This window comes from Pleurodeles waltl, chromosome 6, assembly GCF_031143425.1.
Source record: "Pleurodeles waltl isolate 20211129_DDA chromosome 6, aPleWal1.hap1.20221129, whole genome shotgun sequence".
NCBI classification, from domain to species: domain Eukaryota; kingdom Metazoa; phylum Chordata; class Amphibia; order Caudata; family Salamandridae; genus Pleurodeles; species Pleurodeles waltl.
In genome coordinates, this window is record NC_090445.1 from 1,611,461,229 (window position 1) to 1,611,485,279 (window position 24,051).

Here is a 24,051-nt window from a genome sequence, read left to right on the forward strand (position 1 = left end):
AATAATCTGGAGCTTTTAGAACTGGTGCTGAGCACATTGCTTGTTTCAGGGTGTGAAAGGCCTGTTGGCATTCCACAGTCCAGTTCACTTTCTTGGGCATTTTCTTGGAGGTGAGTTCAGTGAGGGCTGTCACAATGGATCCATATCCCTTCACAAACCTCCTGTAATACCCAGTCAAGCCAAGGAATGCCCTGACTTGAGTCTGGGTTTTTGGAGCTACCCAGTCCAGAATAGTCTGGATCTTGGGTTGGAGTGGCTGAACTTGGCCTCCACCTACAAGGTGGCCCAAGTAAACCACAGTTCCCTGCCCTATCTGGCATTTGGATGCCTTGATAGAGAGGCCTGCAGATTGCAGAGCCTTCAAAACCTTCTTCAGGTGGACCAGGTGATCCTGCCAGGTGGAGCTAAAGACAGCAATATCATCAAGATAAGCTGTGCTAAAGGACTCCAAACCAGCAAGGACTTGATTCACCAACCTTTGGAAGGTGGCAGGGGCATTCTTTAAACCAAAGGGCATAACAGTAAACTGATAATGCCCATCAGGTGTGGAGAATGCTGTTTTCTCTTTTGCTCCAGGTGCCATTTTTATTTGCCAGTACCCTGCTGTCAAGTCAAAGGTACTCAAGAATTTGGCAGCACCTAATTTGTCTATGAGCTCATCAGCTCTAGGAATTGGATGAGCATCTGTCTTGGTGACAGAGTTGAGCCCTCTGTAGTCCACACAAAACCTCATCTCTTTCTTTCCATCTTTGGTGTGAGGTTTGGGGACTAAGACCACTGGGCTAGCCCAGGGGCTGTCAGAGCGCTCAATTACTCCCAATTCCAGCATCTTGTGGACTTCCACCTTGATGCTTTCCTTAACATGGTCAGACTGTCTAAAAATTTTGTTTTTGACAGGCATGCTGTCTCCTGTGTCCACATCATGGGTACACAGGTGTGTCTGACCAGGGGTTAGGGAGAAGAGTTCGGGAAACTGTTGTAGGACTCTCCTACAATCAGCTTGCTGTTGGCCAGAGAGGGTGTCTGAGTAGATCACTCCATCTACTGAGCCATCTTTTGGGTCTGATGACAGAAGATCAGGGAGAGGTTCACTCTGCCTCCTGATCCTCATCTGTTACCATCAACAGATTCACATCAGCCCTGTCATGGAAGAGTTTAAGGCGGTTCACATGGATCACCCTCTTGGGGCTCCTGCTTGTGCCCAGGTCCACCAGGTAGGTGACCTGACTCTTCCTTTCTAGCACTGGGTAAGGGCCACTCCATTTGTCCTGAAGTGCCCTGGGAGCCACAGGCTCCAGAACCCAGACTTTCTGCCCTGGTTGGAACTCAACCATTGCAGCCTTTTGGTCATACCAAAACTTCTGGAGCTGTTGGCTGGCCTCAAGGTTTTTGGTTGCCTTTTCCATGTACTCTGCCATTCTAGAGCGAAGGCCAAGTACATAGTCCACTATGTCTTGTTTAGGCTCATGAAGAGGTCTCTCCCAGCCTTCTTTAACAAGAGCAAGTGGTCCCCTTACAGGGTGACCAAACAGAAGTTCAAAGGGTGAGAATCCTACTCCCTTCTGTGGCACCTCTCTGTAAGCAAAAAGCAGACATGGCAAGAGGACATCCCATCTCCTTTTGAGTTTTTCTGGGAGCCCCATGATCATGCCTTTTAATGTCTTGTTGAATCTCTCAACTAAGCCATTAGTTTGTGGATGGTATGGTGTAGTGAATTTGTAAGTCACTCCACACTCATTCCACATGTGTTTTAGGTATGCTGACATGAAGTTGGTACCTCTGTCAGACACCACCTCCTTAGGGAAACCCACTCTGGTAAAGATACCAATGAGGGCCTTGGCTACTGCTGGGGCAGTAGTCGACCTAAGGGGAATAGCTTCAGGATACCTAGTAGCATGATCCACTACTACTAGGATGTACATATTTCCTGAGGCTGTGGGAGGTTCCAGTGGACCAACTATGTCCACACCCACTCTTTCAAAGGGGACCCCCACCACTGGAAGTGGAATGAGGGGGGCCTTTGGGTGCCCACCTGTCTTACCACTGGACTGACAGGTGGGGCAGGAGAGGCAAAACTCCTTAACCTTCTGGGACATATTGGGCCAGTAGAAGTGGTTGACTAACCTCTCCCACGTCTTGGTTTGTCCCAAATGCCCAGCAAGGGGAATATCATGGGCCAAGGTCAGAATAAACTCTCTGAACGACTGAGGCACTACCACTCTCCTAGTGGCACCAGGTTTGGGGTCTCTGGCCTCAGTGTACAGGAGTCCATCTTCCCAATAGACCCTATGTGTTCCATTTTTCTTGCCCTTGGACTCTTCAGCAGCTTGCTGCCTAAGGCCTTCAAGAGAGGGACAGGTTTCTTGTCCCTTACACAGCTCTTCCCTTGAGGGTCCCCCTGGGCCTAAGAGCTCAACCTGATAAGGTTCAAGCTCCAAAGACTCAGTTCCCTCAGAGGGCAGAACTTCTTCCTGAGAAGAGAGGTTCTCTTTTTCTGACTGTGTTGCAGTTGGTTTCCCAACTGACTTTCCTTTTCTCTTGGTAGGCTGGGCCATTTTTCCAGACTCCAGCTCTACTTTTTCACCCTGTGCCTTGCATTGTGCTCTTGTTTTTACACACACCAGTTCAGGGATACCCAGCATGGCTGCATGGGTTTTTAGTTCTACCTCAGCCCATGCTGAGGACTCCAGGTCATTTCCAAGCAGACAGTCTACTGGGATGTTTGAGGAGACCACCACCTGTTTCAGGCCATTGACCCCTCCCCATTCTAAAGTTACCATTGCCATGGGATGTGCTTTAGTTTGATTGTCAGCATTGGTGACTGTATAAGTTTTTCCAGTCAGGTATTGGCCAGGGGAAACCAGTTTCTCTGTCACCATGGTGACACAGGCACCTGTATCCCTCAGGCCCTCTACACTTGTCCCATTAATAAAGAGCTGCTGCCTGTATTTTTGCATGTTAGGCGGCCAGGCAGCTAGTGTGGCTAAATCCACCCCACCCTCAGAGACTAGAGTAGCTTCAGTGTGGACCCTGATTTGCTCTGGGCACACTGTTGATCCCACTTGGAGACTAGCCATTCCAGTGTTACCTGGATTGGAGTTTGGAGTGGAACTTTTCTTGGGACAGGCCTTGTCTCCAGTTTGGTGTCCAGACTGACTACAGTTTCGACACCAGGCCTTTTTGGGATCAAAGTTTTTACCCTTGTACCCAGGATTGTTTTGTGAAGAGGCTCTGGGCCCACCCTCCTGTGCAGGTTTTTGGGGGCCTTTAGAAGACTCTTGACTATTTTTATTTTTGGCTGTCTCACCACCTTTCCCCTGGGGAGGTTTTGTGACCCCTTTCTTTTGGTCACCCCCTGTGGAAGTTTTGGACACCCTTGTCTTGACCCAATGGTCCGCCTTCTTTCCCAATTCTTGGGGAGAAATTGGTCCTAGGTCTACCAGATGCTGATGCAGTTTATCATTGAAACAATTACTTAACAGGTGTTCTTTCACAAATAAATTGTACAGCCCATCATAATTACTTACACCACTGCCTTGAATCCAACCATCTAGTGTTTTTACTGAGTAGTCTACAAAGTCAACCCAGGTCTGGCTCGAGGATTTTTGAGCCCCCCTGAATCTAATCCTATACTCCTCAGTGGAGAATCCAAAGCCCTCAATCAGGGTACCCTTCATGAGGTCATAAGATTCTGCATCTTTTCCAGAGAGTGTGAGGAGTCTATCCCTACACTTTCCTGTGAACATTTCCCAAAGGAGAGCACCCCAGTGAGATCTGTTCACTTTTCTGGTTACACAAGCCCTCTCAAAAGCTGTGAACCATTTGGTGATGTCATCACCATCTTCATATTTAGTTACAATCCCTTTAGGGATTTTCAACATGTCAGGAGAATCTCTGACCCTATTTATGTTGCTGCCACCATTGATGGGTCCTAGGCCCATCTCTTGTCTTTCCCTCTCTATGGCTAGGATCTGTCTTTCCAAAGCCAATCTTTTGGCCATCCTGGCTAACTGGATGTCCTCTTCACTGGGGTTATCCTCAGTGATTTCAGAGTTGCTGGTCCCTCCTGTGAGGGAGCCAGTATCTCTGACTAGTATTTTTGGAGTCAGGGCTTGAGAGGCCCTGTCCTCCCTAGATAGGACTGGTAGGGGGGAATCTTCCTCCAGTTCACTATCCTCTTCCTCTGAGTTGCCACCCTCAGAGGGGTTGGCCTTTTCAAACTCTGCCAAAAGCTCCTGGAGCTGTATTTTGGTAGGTTTGGGGCCTATGGTTATTTTCTTTAGTTTACAGAGTGACCTTAGCTCTCTCATCTGTAGATGGAGGTAAGGTGTGGTGTCGAGTTCCACCACAGTCACATCTGTGCTAGACATTTTGCTTCTAAAAGTTGGAATGCTTTTTAAGAATCTAAAACTGGTTCTAGAATCTAATTTCAAACTTTTACAAACTTTTAAACTCTAAAAGAAATGCTAAACAGGATCTAACACAAGGCCCTAGCAGGTCTTTTAAGAATTTAGAAAACTTTTCAAATTGCAAAAATCAATTTCTAATGACAATTTTGGAATTTGTCGTGTGATCAGGTATTGGCTGAGTAGTCCAGCAAATGCAAAGTCTTGTACCCCACCGCTGATCCACCAATGTAGGAAGTTGGCTCTGTATGTGCTATTTCAAAGTAAGGAATAGCATGCACAGAGTCCAAGGGTTCCCCTTAGAGGTAAAATAGTGGTAAAAATAGATAATACTAATGCTCTATTTTGTGGTAGTGTGGTCGAGCAGTAGGCTTATCCAAGGAGTAGTGTTAAGCATTTGTTGTACATACACATAGACAATAAATGAGGTACACACACTCAGAGACAAATCCAGCCAATAGGTTTTGTTATAGAAAAATATCTTTTCTTAGTTTATTTTAAGAACCACAGGTTCAAATTTAACATGTAATATCTTGTTTGAAAGGTATTGCAGGTAAGTACATTAGGAACTTTGAATCATTTCAATTGCATGTATACTTTTCAAGTTATTCACAAATAGCTACTTTAAAAGTGGACACTTAGGGGGTGTAAAGAAATGGCTCCCTGTTGCAGTTACCCCCCACTTTTTGCCTGATACTGATGCTGACTTGACTGAGAAGTGTGCTGGGACCCTGCTAACCAGGCCCCAGCACCAGTGTTCCTTCACCTAAAATGTACCATTGTATCCACAATTGGCACACCCTGGCATTCAGATAAGTCCCTTGTAACTGGTACTTCTAGTACCAAGGGCCCTGATGCCAAGAAAGGTCTCTAAGGGCTGCAGCATGTCTTATGCCACCCTAGAGACCCCTCACTCAGCACAGACACACTGCTTACAAGCCTGTGTGTGCTGGTGAGAACAAAATGAGTAAGTCGACATGGCACTCCCCTCAGGGTGCCATGCCAGCCTCTCACTGCCTATGCAGTATAGGTAAGACACCCCTCTAGCAGGCCTTACAGCCCTAAGGCAGGGTGCACTATACCATAGGTGAGGGTACCAGTGCATGAGCACTGTGCCCCTACAGTGTCTAAGCAAAACCTTAGACATTGTAAGTGCAGGGTAGCCATAAGAGTATATGGTCTGGGAGTCTGTTTTACACGAACTCCACAGCACCATAATGGCTACACTGAAAACTGGGAAGTTTGGTATCAAACTTCTCAGCACAATAAATGCACACTGATGCCAGTGTACATCTTATTGTAAAATACACCCCAGAGGGCACCTTAGAGGTGCCCCCTGAAACTTAACCGACTATCTGTGTAGGCTGACTAGTTTTAGCAGCCTGCCACAAACCGAGACATGTTGCTGGCCCCATGGGGAGAGTGCCTTTGTCACTCTGAAGCCAGTAACAAAGCCTGCACTGGGTGGAGATGCTAACACCTCTCCCAGGCAGGAATTGTCACACCTGGCGGTGAGCCTCAAAGGCTCACCTCCTTTGTGCCAACCCAGCAGGACACTCCAGCTAGTGGAGTTGCCCGCCCCCTCCGGCCAGGCCCCACTTTTGGCGGCAAGGCCGGAGAAAATAATGAGAAAAACAAGGAGGAGTCACTGGCCAGTCAGGACAGCCCCTAAGGTGTCCTGAGCTGAAGTGACTCTAACTTTTAGAAATCCTCCATCTTGCAGATGGGGGATTCCCCCAATAGGGTTAGGATTGTGTCCCCCTCCCCTTGGGAGGAGGCACAAAGAGGGTGTACCCACCCTCAGGGCTAGTAGCCATTGGCTACTAACCCCCCAGACCTAAACACGCCCTTAAATTTAGTATTTAAGGGCTACCCTGAACCCTAGAAAATTAGATTCCTGCAACTACAAGAAGAAGGACTGCCTAGCTGAAAACCCCTGCAGAGGAAGACCAGAAGACGACAACTGCCTTGGCTCCAGAAACTCACCGGCCTGTCTCCTGCCTTCCAAAGATCCTGCTCCAGCGACGCCTTCCAAAGGGACCAGCGACCTCGACATCCTCTGAGGACTGCCCCTGCTTCGAAAAGACAAGAAACTCCCGAGGACAGCGGACCTGCTCCAAGAAAAGCTGCAACTTTGTTTCCAGCAGCTTTAAAGAACCCTGCAAGCTCCCCGCAAGAAGCGTGAGACTTGCAACACTGCACCCGGCGACCCCGACTCGGCTGGTGGCGATCCAACACCTCAGGAGGGACCCCAGGACTACTCTGATACTGTGAGTACCAAAACCTGTCCCCCCTGAGCCCCCACAGCGCCGCCTGCAGAGGGAATCCCGAGGCTTCCCCTGACCGCGACTCTTTGAACCTAAAGTCCCGACGCCTGGGAGAGACCCTGCACCCGCAGCCCCCAGGACCTGAAGGACCGGACTTTCACTGGAGAAGTGACCCCCAGGAGACCCTCTCCCTTGCCCAAGTGGAGGTTTCCCCGAGGAATCCCCCCCTTGCCTGCCTGCAGCGCTGAAGAGATCCCGAGATCTCTCATAGACTAACATTGCGAACCCGACGCTTGTTTCTACACTGCACCCGGCCGCCCCCGCGCCGCTGAGGGTGAAATTCCTGTGTGGGCTTGTGTCCCCCCCGGTGCCCTACAAAACCCCCCTGGTCTGCCCTCCGAAGACGCGGGTACTTACCTGCAAGCAGACCGGAACCGGGGCACCCCCTTCTCTCCATTCTAGCCTATGCGTTTTGGGCACCGCTTTGAACTCTGCACCTGACCGGCCCTGAGCTGCTGGTGTGGTAACTTTGGGGTTGCTCTGAACCCCCAACGGTGGGCTACCTTGGACCAAGAACTGAACCCTGTAAGTGTCCTACTTACCTGGTAAAACTAACAAAAACTTACCTCCCCCAGGAACTGTGAAAATTGCACTAAGTGTCCACTTTTAAAACAGCTATTTGTCAATAACTTGAAAAGTATACATGCAATTTTGATGATTTGAAGTTCCTAAAGTACTTACCTGCAATACCTTTCGAATGAGCTATTACATGTAGAATTTGAACCTGTGGTTCTTAAAATAAACTAAGAAAAGATATTTTTCTATATAAAAACCTATTGGCTGGATTTGTCTCTGAGTGTGTGTACCTCATTTATTGTCTATGTGTATGTACAACAAATGCTTAACACTACTCCTTGGATAAGCCTACTGCTCGACCACACTACCACAAAATAGAGCATTAGTATTATCTATTTTTACCACTATTTTACCTCTAAGGGGAACCCTTGGACTCTGTGCATGCTATTCCTTACTTTGAAATAGCACATACAGAGCCAACTTCCTACAGGGGGTCATTACGACCCTGGCGGAACAAGTCCGCCAGGGCCGTGGGACGCGGTGGCACCGCCGACAGGCCGGCGGTGCCCCGCGGGGCATTCTGACTGCGGCGGCTCAGCCGCGGTCAGAGAAGGGAAACCGGCGGTCTCCCGCCGGTTTCCCGCTGCCCCAAAGGAATCCTCCAAGCCGGCGCAGCATGCTGCGCCGGCATGGGGATTCCGACTCCCCCTCCCGCCATCCAGTTCCTGGCGGTTCTCCCGCCGGGAACCGGATGGCGGGAGGGGGAGTCGTGGGGCCCCTGGGGGCCCCTGCCGTGCCCATGCCTATGGCATGGGCACGGCAGGGGCCCCCGTAAGAGGGCCCCTAAAAGTATTTCAGTGTCTGCAAAGCAGACACTGAAATACGCGACGGGTGCAACTGCACCCGTCGCACCTTCCCACTCCGCCGGCTCTATTACGAGCCGGCGTCATCGTGGGAAGGGAGTTTTCCCCTGGGCTGGCGGGCGGTCTTGTGAAGACCGCCCGCCAGCCCAGGGGAAAACTCGGAATACCCTCCGCGGTCTTACGACCGCGGAGCGGTATTTCGGAGGGGGGAAGCCTGGCGGGCGGCCTCCGCCGCCCGCCAGGCTCGGAATGAGGGCCTTAGTGCAATTTTCACAGTTCCTGGGGGAGGTAAGTTTTTGTTAGTTTTACCAGGTAAGTAAGACACTTACAAGGTTCAGTTCTTGGTCCGAGGTAGCCCACCGTTGGGGGTTCAGAGCAACCCCAAAGTTATCACACCAGCAGCTCAGGGCCGGTCAGGTGCAGAGTTCAAAGTGGTGCCCAAAACGCATAGGCTAGAATGGAGAGAAGGGGGTGCCCCGGTTCCGGTCTGCTTGCAGGTAAGTACCCGCGTCTTCGGAGGGCAGACCAGGGGGGTTTTGTATGGCACCGGGGGGGACACAAGCCCACACAGAAATTTCACCCTCAGCAGCGCGGGGGCGGCCGGGTGCAGTGTAGAAACAAGCGTCGGGTTCGCAATGTTAGTCAAAGAGAGATCAAGGGATCTCTTTAGCGCTGCAGGCAGGCAAGGGGGGGCTTCCTCGGGGAAACCTCCACTTGGGCAAGGGAGAGGGACTCCTGGGGGTCACTTCTCCAGTGAAAGTCCGGTCCTTCAGGTCCTGGGGGCTGCGGGTGCAGGGTCTTTTCCAGGCGTCGGGACTTAGGTTTCAGAGAGTCGCGGTCAGGGGAAGCCTCGGGATTCCCTCTGCAGGCGGCGCTGTGGGGGCTCAGGGGGGACAGGTTTTGGTACTCACAGTCGGAGAGTAGTCCGGGGGTCCTCCCTGAGGTGTTGGTTCTCCACCAGCCGAGTCGGGGTCGCCGGGTGCAGTGTTGCAAGTCTCACGCTTCTTGCGGGGAGTTGCAGGGTTCTTTAAAGCTGCTTCTTGAAACAAAGTCGCAGTCTTTTTGGAGCAGGTCCGCTGTCCTCGGGAGTTTCTTGTCGTCGTCGAAGCAGGGCAGTCCTCAGAGGATTCAGAGGTCGCTGGTCCCTTTGGAAGGCGTCGCTGGAGCAGAGTTCTTTGGAAGGCAGGAGACAGGCCGGTGAGTTTCTGGAGCCAAGGCAGTTGTTGTCTTCTGGTCTTCCTCTGCAGGGGTTTTCAGCTGGGCAGTCCTTCTTCTTGTAGTTGCAGGAATCTAATTTTCTAGGGTTCAGGGTAGCCCTTAAATACTAAATTTAAGGGCGTGTTTAGGTCTGGGGGGTTAGTAGCCAATGGCTACTAGCCCTGAGGGTGGGTACACCCTCTTTGTGCCTCCTCCCAAGGGGAGGGGGTCACAATCCTAACCCTATTGGGGGAATCCTCCATCTGCAAGATGGAGGATTTCTAAAAGTTAGAGTCACCTCAGCTCAGGACACCTTAGGGGCTGCCCTGACTGGCCAGTGACTCCTCCTTGTTACTTTCTTTGTTCCCTCCAACCTTGCCGCCAAAAGTGGGGGCCGTGGCCGGAGGGGGCGGGCAACTCCACTAAGCTGGAGTGCCCTGCTGGGCTGTGACAAAGGGGTGAGCCTTTGAGGTTTCCCCCAAAAGGTGTTACAGCTCCTGCCTGGGGGAGGTGTTAGCATCTCCACCCAGTGCAGGCTTTGTTACTGGCCTCAGAGTGACAAAGGCACTCTCCCCATGGGGCCAGCAACATGTCTCTAGTGTGGCAGGCTGCTGGAACTAGTCAGCCTACACAGACAGTCGGTTAAGTTTCAGGGGGCACCTCTAAGGTGCCCTCTGGGGTGTATTTTGCAATAAAATGTACACTGGCATCAGTGTGCATTTATTGTGCTGAGAAGTTTGATACCAAACTTCCCAGTTTTCAGTGTAGCCATTATGGTGCTGTGGAGTTCGTGTTTGACAGACTCCCAGACCATATACTCTTATGGCTACCCTGCACTTACAATGTCTAAGGTTTTGTTTAGACACTGTAGGGGTACCATGCTCATGCACTGGTACCCTCACCTATGGTATAGTGCACCCTGCCTTAGGGCTGTAAGGCCTGCTAGAGGGGTGACTGACCTATACTTGCATAGGCAGTGAGAGGCTGGCATGGCACCCTGAGGGGAGTGCCATGTCGACTTACTCGTTTTGTTCTCACTAGCACACACAAGCTGGCAAGCAGTGTGTCTGTGCTGAGTGAGAGGTCTCCAGGGTGGCATAAGACATGCTGCAGCCCTTAGAGACCTTCCTTGGCATCAGGGCCTTTGGTACTAGAAGTACCAGTTACAAGGGACTTATCTGGATGCCAGGGTCTGCCAATTGTGGATACAAAAGTACAGGTTAGGGAAAGAACACTGGTGCTGGGGCCTGGTTAGCAGGCCTCAGCACACTTTCAATTGTAAACATAGCATCAGCAAAGGCAAAAAGTCAGGGGGCAACCATGCCAAGGAGGCATTTCCTTACATCCTGCAAGAAGAAACCCAAAGCCTAAGGACACCCCTGCATCCGTCACCCCTGGAGAAAAGGACCAAAGGTGCACCTACATCCCCAAGCACCCTACGTCTACAACCTGCCTGTTTGTTGTCCTCGACTGACTTCCTGGCCAGAGCCTGCAGTCTGTTTCCACAAGGTCCAATCCCCATTGGAAACCACTAGGCACCCAACGCCTTACTGCACCCCTGCACCTGGCCGCCCAACTGCTGCCCGGGCGACCTTCTGATATGGTTCTGATTAGTGTCCATTACTTACCTTAACACTCCGAGATTGGCCTTGTAAGTCGTTGTTAACCATGTGTTTGCTGAACATTGTTTTCCTCCGTATGTTAACATTGAAGAACTATGAGAATTGAACTGTTTTGATTTTTGAATCTGAAAAATATTTATGCTTGAAAAAGTTCTTACCTGATGACGAAGTTCTTGGGTTTGAAACATACATAAACAAAAGTATTATTTTACTAAATTGGTCTTGGATTTATTCTTCGAGTGTGTGTCTCATTTACTGCCTCTCTGAGTACAACAAATGCTTATCACTACCCTCTGATAAGCCTAACTGCACGCCCACACTCCCACAAAATAGAGCATTAGTCCTATCTACTTTTGCCTCTGCAAACCAACTGGGGATCCACTGGACTCTCTGCACAGTGTACTTCTTTTTAGTGCACCATATAAAGAGCTAAATTCCAACAGGAGGGGAACAGCTCTCCAAATTTGTCCTATTTTACATTGAATATTTTGTCCGAGTTGTCATTGACCTTTCTGACTAAGCTTACATTTCTATGGTCTGTAACCATCAAAAGGGTTAAATTAGTATGCAGACTAAATTTAACAACTGACCTTGTACAAGAAGTAAGTGCTCTCAGCAAACTCTGGTCGAAGGGGATGCTGAGCCCAGTGGACTGTGAAGTCTGTGGTAAAAGCCTTGTAAAAAAAGGAAACAGAGTGAAAAAACACAGCACCATGTTGTTAGACCATTGTGTAGACAACAAATCTCAAATGTATCTGATAGAAAAATACGTAAAACTTTGAGTGGAGTTTGTATTGTCAATCGAAAACAAAGCCCACCTATGGAATGCTCAGTAAAGCCTATCAAGCATGGATTTCATTAATCACAACTGTGCACAAGCTGATCACAGGACAGATATCAATAATATGACAGCCAACATCTAAAAGCAGCAAACAAATCTGGCAATTACCAGTCAGGATACTTCCCTCCTTCTGTCAAAATGCTCCAATTTGGACCTCATTAGGCTCATCATTTGCTCCATGGGGAACATCATGTATTCCTCAAAATGATTGTCTGCCTTTAAAATGTTCACATGGGCCACCATCAAGACAGACTTAGAAGCACATCTGCTGCAAGAAACGTGTGCAAGGACAGTATTCTGGTAATGTTTTCCTGCAATTTATATAGCGTGGGCAATGATCTAGAAAGGGTAAATTGCCATAGCTCATTTTTCAACCCAAAGAATGTCCCATGAGTGAGAAGCATTTGTGTTTAAACCATCTGTCCACCTAGATCCGCTAATGAAAAGCATATTGCTTTTGTGTCATGAACTGCGCCCCAATGTATAAAAGGACTCTACACAAAGAATAAGCTTGGGTGCATAGGGTTTCATTTAAAATGTTCCAGAAAACATATACTGTGTTATTCCTTAATACAATGCTCAGCTACTGCTATGTGTAAGATTTCCAGAATTACAACCTTATGTTACATTTATAGGTTCACAGTCCTTCATGCCTCTGAGCGCCTCTGAGCGCCACCATAATGCATTGAAGGGAACATTTGGAGCGCTCCTTGCATAATCCAGGTTTGCACCAGTTCAGGAACCCCTGGTTCCAGCTCTTGTGGGAAACTACACAAAGGACAGGGGAGTGACCACCCCCTTGTCCAGCTCCTCTCCCAAGGAGGTGCACATAGCTCTGCCAGGTGGCCACATGATTCTAACATCTTGGAAATAAGATGTGCAGAAGCCCCTGGGAGCATATGACTGGTAAGGCCAGGCAGATGACGTCCCGAGCCCCTCAGATGGGTGGTTCACTGCAGAGAATGACCAAGCCCCTTTTAGGGTTACTTAAAGGCTCCCTCGCAGGTGGGACCTCAGAATCATCGTGCAAGACCCTCCATGGAACTCTCTTTAACACATCTTCTGCTCTTGGCGTCTGGAACCGCTGCTGGTCTTCGTTGGAACTGAACAAGTCTGCTTCTGGTGGAAAGATCCCTATTGCAACATTGTTTCTCCGGATCCTGGAAGAATTCTGCAACATCCAAGGTTGCACATCCTCCAGGGTCCCAAGGACCTTGTTTGCTCCAGGACACATGAAGGAATCTCCCTTGGAGTGCAGGGCTCATTCCCCTGCAACTGCAGGCAACTCAAGATGACGTTTACCGGCTGGTGAGGTCTGCTGTCTACAGACACCTGAAGAATCCTGCAACACAGGTGGTGAGTCTGTGACCTCGTCTGGGTCCTGTTCATCTTCTAGCCTACTTGGGAGACTGTGGGCCCCTGTTTGCATTTGCCAATGCTTGTGGGTGACCTGGCTGGTCAGTAACCCTCCTGCAATCCAGCGACTATCAAGGGACAGCTTGTAGGCATCTCCTGAGATCTTCTGCAACTCATGGACCCCGCAGCTGGACTTCTTCCTCCACCGACATGAAGGAACTTCACCTTAGAAATGTGGGCATTGCGACTTGCAGCACCTGGGCCCCTCCAAGAGTGCTGGGCTCTGTCTCCTTTCTTTGCATGTCCTCCATGTCCAGAATCCATTCTTGAGTTCCACTGGCCTGGTCCACTGGTCGTGACAGCAGCTGGACAATCCGAGGCATCCACTGACTTCAGGTTGACTCCCTTCTCCCCTCTGCATTTGGTCCCTAGTGTAGATAGTCCTGTCTTCTGAGTATCCTGTGGTAGGGGCTCTCTCCATCCTCTTGTCTGCTGGTTTCCTCAGGGTCCACTGGGAAGGGTCCTGAATTCTACAAACTCCAACCACTATTCTCTGTGTTAACTTATGGGACAACTGGGTGGGTAACTACATTACTCCTGGTTGCTGGAGTCACCTTCTGTACTTACCTCTGGTGTTCCTAACTGCCCCCGACCCTAGCTAACTACCACACTTACCTTGGTTGGGGCCACTATTTCACATTCCGCTTTTTTAGTATATGGTTTGGCCCTCTCATAGGGCCTTGTGTATTTTTATGCTATTTCTGTTGATTATGTTGTGTAATTGGGTGTATATATATGTTCAAAGGGAGATATAGCAAGGCTAGTTTAGTAGTAGTGCTCTAGTAAAGTATACTTTATTTTTGCAACACTTGTGTGGTTCTTTCTTGTGAGTTACTGTCTGACTAATGTGGTATTGCAAGTGCCTTACATTCCTACTGGATAAGATTTAGCTGCTCGCCTCAGCTAACCCTAGGGGGGTGTTTGCAATCCGGACACCTATTCACTATCACTAAAGGTTGCCTGGACTCAGTAAAGGGTGCCACACCATAGGTGTTCACCATAAACTGAGCCAAGGCCTACTTGTGAAGAAGGAAAGATAGACCAGAAATTGATAATGACAGGAGATGCAAAGATCGACACAAGGATAGTACCTCTGGAAGGAACTTGTGTTGCCTTGTCACCTGATACAGCATTTCATGTGTCTCGATAGCCGGTTTCAGATCTCCTCTCAGTACCTGGAATGAAAGTACAGACATTCGTTATACCGAAAAACATTTCCTTACAATTAAATGAACACATTCCATTTGCAACACATATCTGGGTGTTTGGAATTCTCCGATCACTGGCTGGTGCATGGGACAACACTGTACATCACCATCAGCTCCACAAGCTGTTTATGGAAGAGAAGAGAGTGAATCTCTATTACAATGTCTGTTGTCACAATTGAAGGCATTGCATCCGATTTCCAACCCATCAAGATGCAATAAATACTTACTCATCACAGGAGAAAGGATAGGGATGGTGGGAGACAAGAAGGCACAAGCTTGGGATGTTGATGTAATCCATCTTTAACCCGTCTTGAGCCCTGAATTTCACCAACGTTTGCCTTTGAGAAAGTGCACTAGAATGGGATTGGTTAGCCCTTGGAAAATGTATGAAGATGGAAGTAAATTCAGAATCAGTATGTATGCAACTGTGTGGGTATGCCTTGTGCACAGCTGAGGTCCCCTTTTGTTTGCCATGAAGAGGGCATGGTACAGTGAATATTATATCAGGTGGTGTAGGGCAACCCTGAAAGCAGCCAGGCTTAAAGGGAAAGAGTGGTGTGCTTGTCTGTCCATGTCTCCTTGTATTATCTGACCCATTTTTGAGGGTCCCAAGAGGACCGTGGTGAATCTGTGTTGCATTGGAATATCTATGAGTTTAATAGGAAGTAAGTGCCAAAGGTGGCACTGAGATCAGCACTGGCGGTTCCTATGCTTTGAGTGGGTTATAATAAATGAGTAACCACAAAAGGTATTGACATGCAATTTATTCGCTGAATTGAATTCCCATAAGACACGTCCATAAGATGATTTTCAAACTGGTGATGGAGGAAATGTGCTGTGTGTCTGTTAATGTAGGGGGTATCACCAACCTCCTCAGCAGGCAAAGAAAAATGTAATGTCAAGGACAAGGGGTGGATTCAAATGGTGTATCCAAAGGAGACACACTTAATCAAGGCAGTACATAAGAAATTGGGTAGGACAGCACATATTAAATTGGGTAGGAGATTGGAAGCCGAAACCTAACAGTCATTCCTTCCCTAGTGACCCCTGTGTTATTTTCTATACATTTGTCTGGTGAGTTATAATCATAAAGGTTAGATTACCAGGATGTTGGCTTTTGTTAGACACTCACTTTGCACTTCTGCAAAATAAAATACTTTTACAAAGTTTGAGTTATTCTATGATTTTTATGAGGCACATTTGAGATATTCTTTATAGTGGAGTATATAGTCCAATGTATTTTCTTTATTAAATCCTCACCCACTCTAGTAGTGGCATGCTTCATCATCGGTTCCCCCTAGTTACCTATAAGCCAAGGTGGGCTCCAACCAAATTTTGGGAGCACTTCGGAGAGCCCGCTGGGTGTCTAAAGATAAACATGCCTCACTAACCACAAAGGTATAACTTTATTACCTGTGATAGTGGGTATGATTAAAACAGGGTCTTTTTCGATGGAATTATGGTCCTATGAGCCTCTTTTCAACATCAACATATTTCAGCCCTTTATTCTGGCCATAGAAGAATAGTGCTACCAAAACGTTTTCTTCCTTGCACCAGAAGGACAGAAGTGGATGGGTCCCGCGTGCCCCCACCGTATGTCTCAATAGGAATGCCAGAATAACAGTACAGACTTCAGGAAGAAGGTCGAAAGTTGTCAACTGTCACTGCTCAATCTCCATGCATGAATGCGTAGAATCGACAGGTTCAGGTGAATGATCCTTCCTGCTGCTGCAACAGAAGATCCTCCTGAACAGGCAGCCTGACTGGAGCATTGATGCTTATTTTAAGAAGTTCGGGATACCATAATCTCTGTGCCCAGTCTGGAGCCACAAGGCCTGGTCTTTCCACATCTTATTGAGAATGCTGGACAGGAGTGATATTGGCGGAAAGGTAAACAGGAGGCCTGACCTCCACTCGCGATAAAAAGCATCTTTGAGCAATTGCTGGCTAGGAAACCCCAGCACATAAGACTTCTGACACTGCACGTTCTCTTTAGAGGCTAACAGGTCTAACCAAGGCTCCCCCACTGCTGAAGGAGATTTTGCGCCACATCTGGAAAGATACACTACTCGTGATCTGCTAGGCACTGACGGCTGAGTTTGTCTGCCCTGACATTCAGAGAAACTGCCAGGTGATGAACCACCAGGGTTATGCCCTGCTGTTCCAGCCATGCCCAGAGACGCAGGGCCTCTTGACAAAGAGTCCACAACCCCACCGACCTGCTTTTTGCAGTATCACATGGTGGTGGTGTTGTCCGTGAACACTAGCACTAACTTTTCCATGACAGAGGAAAGAAATACCTTCAAGGCTAGCCGGATCGCCTGAAGCTCCAGCAGATTGACGTGTAGTCCAGATTCCACCGGAGACCAAAGCCCTCTGATCTCCACCTCTCCCAGGGAGCCACCCCATCCCATAAGTGAGGCATCTGTCACCACTGTGAGGTCTGGTTGGGTAAGAGAGAGGAGTCTGTCTTTGGCCCAATCACAGTTCATAATCCACCACTGCAGGTCTCCTGAAGTTTCCTCTGAGTTCTGGACCATGTTATAAAGATCTCCCTGTGGCTGCGCGCACTGGAACTTCAGATCCCACTGTGGAACCCGCATATGCCACATGGCATGACTTACCAGTTGGATGCACGAGGCCATGAGGTCCCTCAGCCTCAGAGTCAGTCTCACCAAAACCCAGGATTGAGGCCAAATCAATTTGTCTGGACATCCCAAAGGAAAGATAGATGTTCCCAGCCGAGCACAGGTTTTTAAGACCACCGTCAATGCAACTGCTCTGCCAAGCGAGCCAGTCATATCCAGGTCCCACCGAATGGTGAACTTCACTAAGCCCCTCCCATCTTTTACTGCTTGGGACAGTATGGCCTGGGCCTCCTTCAGGATCTGAGGCAGCACTTGCGCAACTATATCCCATATGGTGTGGGTAGGAATGGCTGAATAAGCATGAGGTGTTCACCAACCTCAATGCCAGGCTGATGGAAGAAAACATCTTTCCAGGCTAATTCAGGTAATAAGTTAAGGAATCTGCAGCTAGAAGTCTCTCAGATGCATTACGACAGTGCTCATAACCCTGAATCTGAATGCATGAGAGTCAGGTATCTTTCTAGTATCCAAAGCTCTCTGCAGAGGCACTGCAAGCTTATCTTTAGTGCAACGAAGAAGGCAATCAAACACCTGCACTGCAGGCTAGTGCAGGTGTTACTAGGATGTACTCTTTAAAGAGTAACACTAGCTCACAGAAAATTAAAGCAGATGCAGTGCAAACTGCTCCTTTTTGTCTCCTTGCTGCAATACTACAATTCCTGATAGTGTAGTACAGAGGCCCTGCTGGATTTGTACTGTCCATACAGGGGTCACTTTTCCTTACAATTTGGCCTCTTTCTATGTTTTTTATTTTACTAAAGTTGCTTCTTCTCCATCTCCATACATGAGTCACGTTCACTGCTTATTTTTATGAGCCTCTATTATTCCTAGTTACTATGTCCTTCACCTATTCCATGGATTCCATGGATTCCACGCTTTCTATTTCCCCTGCAGGAACCACCCCTTTTATCTAGTCAGTTTGTGTAGTACGTCTCTACTTTTTGCAACCATCTACGGAACATATTTGCTCTCCATGGCAACCTGCTATCATGCTCTGGAGCTCTACTACTTTCCTATTCAACCTTCATCTCCCCACTCCCCAACACCCTGGATACTATGTTCCTCCCCAATGTACTCCACCATTTCTTGAGGGACTGACGGATACATCTTATCCAAAAGTGCCATCATTACTGGGGAGTTACATGGTACTGTCTAGGTTTCTTCCACACCTACAAATACTCAGGCTGTTTAGTTGTATTCTGCAGTGTCTGAAAAGGGGTAGATCTAGAATGATGCTCAGGGAGCCATGTACTCTCTTCCTTTTGTCTGAGAAGGAAATGGTAAATGTGGGAAGCTGGATCTGTATTTACTATATCAAAATGAGATATAGTGTGCACAGAGTCCAGGGGTTCCCCAAGAGGCTTGACAGAGGCGTTTATAGATAATACTAATGCCCTATTAGTGGTAGTGTGGTCGAGCAGTTAGGATTATCAGAGGGTATTGTTAAGCATTTTTTGTACACACACAAGCAATAGGTGAAAACACACACTCAATGGACTTAACTCCGGACCAATACGTTTTTATATAGAAAAATATATTTTTGTTACTTTATTACTAGGACCACAAGACTCAGTTCAGAAGGAAATTCGGAATTCGGTCTGCCAGCAGGTAAGTACCCGTGGCTCGAAGGGAAGACCAGGGGGGATTAGAAGAGCACTGGAGGGGCCCCAAGTAGGCATCAATCCCACACCCTCAGCGGCACTGGGCGGCCAGGTGCAGGGTGCAAACAGAGAGTCGGGCTTACAATGAAACTCGATGAGGGGACCCCGGGGGTCACTCAGGCGCTGCAGGCGAGGTACGGGAGGGGTGTCTCTGGCACACCACCGATCAAACAGGGAAGAGGGACGCCTGTTGATTGTCGCTGCACCGGGTATCGATTTCTCCAAGGCCTGGGGGCTGCGGGTGCAGTGGATCCTTTGGCGTCGGTTATCTTTGTCCAGGGCAGTCGCGGTCAGGGGGGTCCTTGGGATTCCCTCTGCAGGTGTCGTCGTCGGGTGCAGAGAGGTCAGCCCAGGGTGTGCACGTTGTCAGAGTCGCCTGAGGGTCCTCTCTGGATAGTTGGTTTCTCGGGACACAGGCAGGAGGCGTTGGGTGCAGAGTAGTTGGACTCACGCTTCTGGAGTGAGGTGAGAGTCCCTTTAAAGTTGGTTTCTTGGTCTTTTCTTTGGGCAGGTCACCTGTCCACGGGAGATTCTTGGTCCTCAGTGATGCAGGCAGTCCCCTGGAGGCTTTTCATGGGTCGCTGGTCCTGCAGAACGCGTTGCTTCTTTTCTTGCAGCTTTTCGAAGCAGGAGACGGGCCGGTAGGGCTAGGGCCGAGTCAGTTGGTGTCGCCTTCTTTTCTCTGCGGGGTTTTCAGCTCAGCGGTCCTTCTTCTTTCTAGAAGACATCAGGAAATCTGATTATCTGGGTTCAGGGTCGCCCCTAAATACTAAATTTAGGGGTGTGTTAGGGTCAGGGGGCAGTAGCCAATGGCTACCGTCCCGGAGGGTGGCTACACCCGCCTTATGCTTACTTCCTCTGGGGAGGGGGACACATCCCTATCCCTATTGGTCCTATTCCTCCAAAGAAAGAAGATGGAGGATTTCTCAAGGAGAGGGTCACTTCAGCTCTGGTCACCTTAGGGGTGGACCTGGCTGGAGGGGTGACTCCTCTTTACCTTTCTCATTATCCCTCTGTACTTGTCGCCAAAAGTGGGGAGCTCGTCAGGGGTTGGGCATCTCCTCTGGCTGAAGTGCCCTGGGGACATTTTAACACCAGGCCTGAGCCTTTGAGGCTCACTGCCAGGTGTTACAGTTCCGGCAGGAGGAAGGTGTGAAGCACCTCCACGCAGTGCAGGCTTTGTTTCTGGCCCCAGAGAGCACAAAGGCTCTCACTCCCGGGAGTCAAAACTCGTCTCTCAGTGGCAGGCTAGCACAGACCAGTCAGTCCTGCACTGAAGGATTGGGTAAAATACAGGGGGCATCTCTAAGATGTCCTCTGTGTGCATGTTTTAATAAATCCAACACTGGCATCGGTGTGGATTTATTATTCTGAGAAGTTTGATACCAAGCTTCCTAGTATTGAGTGTAGCCATTATGGAACTGTGGAATTCGTTTTGACAAACTACCAGACCATATACTTAATATAGCCATATTGTACTTGCAATGTCCATGAATGGACTTAGACAATGTAGAGGCATATTGCTCATGCAGCTATGCCCTCACCTGTGGTATAGTGCACCCTGCCTTAGGTATTTAAGGCCTGCTAGAGGGGTGACTTACCTATGTCACAAGAAGTGTTTTGTATGCATGGCACCCTGAAGGGGATGCCATGTCGACTTTGCCTCTTTCTCCCCACCAACACACACAATCTGTAATGGCGCTGTGTATGTGTTAGGTGAGGGGGCCCCTTAGGGTGGCACAACACATGCTGCAGCCCTTAGGGACATTCCCTGGTCACAGGGCCCTTGGTACCACTCGTCCCTTTTACAAGGGACTTATCTGTGTGCCAATTGTGGAAATAATTGTACATTTTTAGTGAAAGAACACTGGTGCTGGGGCCTGGTTAGCAGGGTCCCAGAACACTCTCAGCCAAGTCAGTATCAATATCAGGCAAAAAGTGGGGGTTGGGGGTAACTGCAACAAGGAGCCACTTTCTTACAGTAAACCTCTCTGTAATCAAGAGGGACGCCATTAGTAGGTACTTGGAGCTATGAATGACAGGTGAAAATCAACCCACAGTACTCTTTGCCTGCCTGGGCAGTAGGTCCTCCAGGATGCACACTGCTCCCCTGAAAGACGGCTGCCCAAGGAAAGTGTGCAAGTAAAACTCTGCTGGAGAAGATGGTTTGGCAAAGAACACTAGGGAAGTGATGGTTCCAATAATGCAATTATTATAACGAGGCTGACCAGTTTTGAGGGTTTATATTTTTTGTGGATTTCAGAGGTTTTCCAAACCGTATTTGTGTTTATTCAGGTGTCTAAGCCCCCTAAATAGACAAAACCTGTGTTTTCCAGTGTTTAAAAACATGTTTTTGAGCAAAGTACATATTTAATTTAAAGGAGAAGTAATGGAAGGTATGCAGTGTCTTCCCAATTGCAGTTTGTCCACTGGACTTGTGCTAAACTATTTTAAGCATAGAAAGTTTGAGTATTTCTCACTCACATGTCATTACCCTCTCTCATAGCTTATTACCTCTCATACTCTCTCTGTCAGGACTGTCTGGCTGACGGGACTACTAATGGATTTAAAAAGTAAAACTATTAGCTATTCGTTTTTTAAAATAAGTCCATAGTGAGTCACTGTTTTATGTACTTCTGTACTTTAGTTGATTTCCAATGGTTCCAGATTGGCGTATTGGGTACCCCTTGCGTATGTTTACTATATATGTTGGTAGTGACTTCATTCGTGGAAGAAAATTAAGAGGATGTGGTGGGGTCTCTAATACATCTCGGCCGGAGTGAGAGAGAGGAAAGGCCTCCAGAGGCTACAGACATGGTTCTAAAGCTGATGTCAGTCTCAGTCTCTTCATATGCAGCTCAGATGGAAATGTCGAAATCAAGACCCTTGACACTGATCTGAACAAGGATAGAAATGGTTTTAGACTTGTAAGATGTAAAGACTCCACAGGAAAACAAAAAAAGAGAGTTCTTTGAGAAATATCTTTGAAAAACAGGTCTGAAAAGTGCTCTCTAGGATCACACTAACAAGAGCAGGAACAAAAACAGTCTGTGAGGCGACTGCCAGTACAGGACATCATGAGTAGTGGAAGCTTATGGGGTCTTGAAGAGGCAGGACACCTTTTTCAATTTTTAAAATGAAAACTTATCAGGCTGCACTTCTCATTACAAGAGAAGTGGGTGGTACTGTGTCAAATGTGCTGCAATATAGGTTTGAAGGAAGGATTTTGGTACTACATGAAGTCTAACTTTAATATAAATATATAATTAACTGTTTCGGGATACCAGCATGCAGCAGAGAATTATCCTAACGTTTAGGACTATTCATAAACATCCCACAGTGCAGAAATGCTATTTTTGTGATGTACAGTATTACCACTGTACATTGTCTGCAGCCAATTTAAATTTAAACAGCTATCTTGGAATGAGGAGTTTATCTACTGTCCCTCCTGACATTCCTATCAAGAATATGCTTATGGTCTTGAACCGTTGGATACACCTGGACCAGGCAGGGTTTGTATTCACAACCTAAATTACACCAACAACGCAAAGTTTATCAGGGCTCTCACACTTATTTTTACTTATATGAAAACAGTAGTACATTTTCTTGAAGGTTTAAAAATGAGGGAGCGAGGAGAAATTGAGGGAGTTAGCAGTAAGTGGAAGGGGGAGAAGTAAGTGGAAGGGGGAGAAGTAAGTGGAAGGGGGAGGAGTAAGGGGAAGGGGGGGGAGTAAGGTAGAGCGCTGAAGACAAACTGCAGATTTCCTTTTGCATTATGTTTTATGAAGAATAAGTATTACGTCTGAGCATATATGTTTAAAAAAGGCTGTGGAGATCTTAGACACATGTGGCTCCAAGTACACAGTTTGAAAGGTTCTTGATTGACCTGTAGCAAAAAAAAAAAAAAAAGTGTACAACTACTTAATGGAAGCATGCCTGAACCCTGGAGATCTAGCCAAATAACAAAAATTGATAAGTGAACAGCAACGCAAATGATGCGTACCGGAAAAGTACACAGCTCCCCAACTAACTCACACTGGAAGAATGCACAGCTCCTTAAGGGAAAACTGACTGAAGAAGTCAATATCACTCCGACTGATCCATACCTGAAACATACATACTTCTTACTTGATTAAGGGCTGAAAAGAACGGCTCTCCTTACTGGCCCTAAGACTGACAAATACTCAATTCAATATTTAACTCGCAACTAAAATGCACCTACGTGTCTTAACTGGCCTGCAGCTGAAATGTGCATAGCACCTCATTTGCCACACTGGTGAAAAGTACAAAGTGTGGCGATTGATCTATGGCTGAAAAATGTGCAGCTTCCCACTTGCCTAATGTCTGAAGCATGCCTTCCTACTTCAGACAGGGCTTAAAGCACATTGCTCGCTCCTTCAGACATGGGTGACGAGCACAAAACTTCAGATGTCATGCATGGCTGAAAAGTCCTCAACTACCAATACGACCAATGACTGAAAAGTATGTATTAGTCACGTGGCTGAAAGGCACACAGACCCGTGCTTGACCTAAAGCTGAAAACTACAGAGTTGATTACTTGGGTTTTGCTGAAAAATGCTCAGCTGCCAGATTGATCCATGAAAAGAAATGCACAACTCCCTTTCCGACCAAGGTTTACTAAGTTCACAGATCCCTAATTAGAAGCAGTCCACTACGACTGATCACGGGGGTGAACGTTGCTTAGATATTGATCACAGACTCAAGTGCGGCCAGGTCTGATTTATCATCTCAACCCTCCAAGATTGATAAAACGAATACCATAAGGTGAGAAAAAACAGCTAATAATGCAGCAGTTAAAGACAATTCTGCTTCTACTGTTTGGTACAGAAATAGTAACTATTAATGGCTGACAGAAGCTTGATGCAGGGCTCGCAAGCACAACCCCTCTCTCCTTGATTCCGGACTGTAAACCCTCAGCTCCGCTTGACAAGAGGCTGAGAGCATATATCTAGATTGCTCAGAGCTGAAAAACATCTAATGATTTCAAACACAACGTTCCTGCTCTACTAAAAGCATCCAATCACAAAGCATAATGCTATATCCAGGATCTCAAAGTCTTTTGCTCCTCTGTTGAGCAATAAAAGTAAACCTTATACAGTCTACTGAACAAATACACTTGAAAATATGATTAGGCGAAATCAACAAATCCACAGAATTGCAAACAGCCCTATCATTCAAATGCGCACACGGTTCATTGTAAGAAAGCAAAAATTACAAAAAACAAGGAGAATCACAGGAAATGGCTAAAACTGGTTCCAACGCCCTTCCCCGAGATTTAAAAGTGAAAGGAAGGGTTTAAGCCCCAAAAAACAACATCTGAGCGAG

The 24,051-nt window shown here is 47.7% G+C and overlaps 1 protein-coding gene across 1 annotated transcript in view; it reads right to left on the minus strand.

Moving 5' to 3' along the window:
* The window catches only part of LOC138301236 (ER degradation-enhancing alpha-mannosidase-like protein 3), a 252,313-nt gene that overhangs the window by 166,638 nt on the left and 61,624 nt on the right, over positions 1 to 24,051 (minus strand). The window contains exons 11-12 of the mRNA XM_069241496.1: positions 14,280 to 14,363; positions 11,522 to 11,605 (exon numbers count right to left, since the gene is read on the minus strand). Of these exons, the coding sequence (XP_069097597.1) occupies positions 11,522 to 11,605; positions 14,280 to 14,363 (168 nt within the window). The remainder of the gene's footprint in view (positions 1 to 11,521; positions 11,606 to 14,279; positions 14,364 to 24,051) is intronic.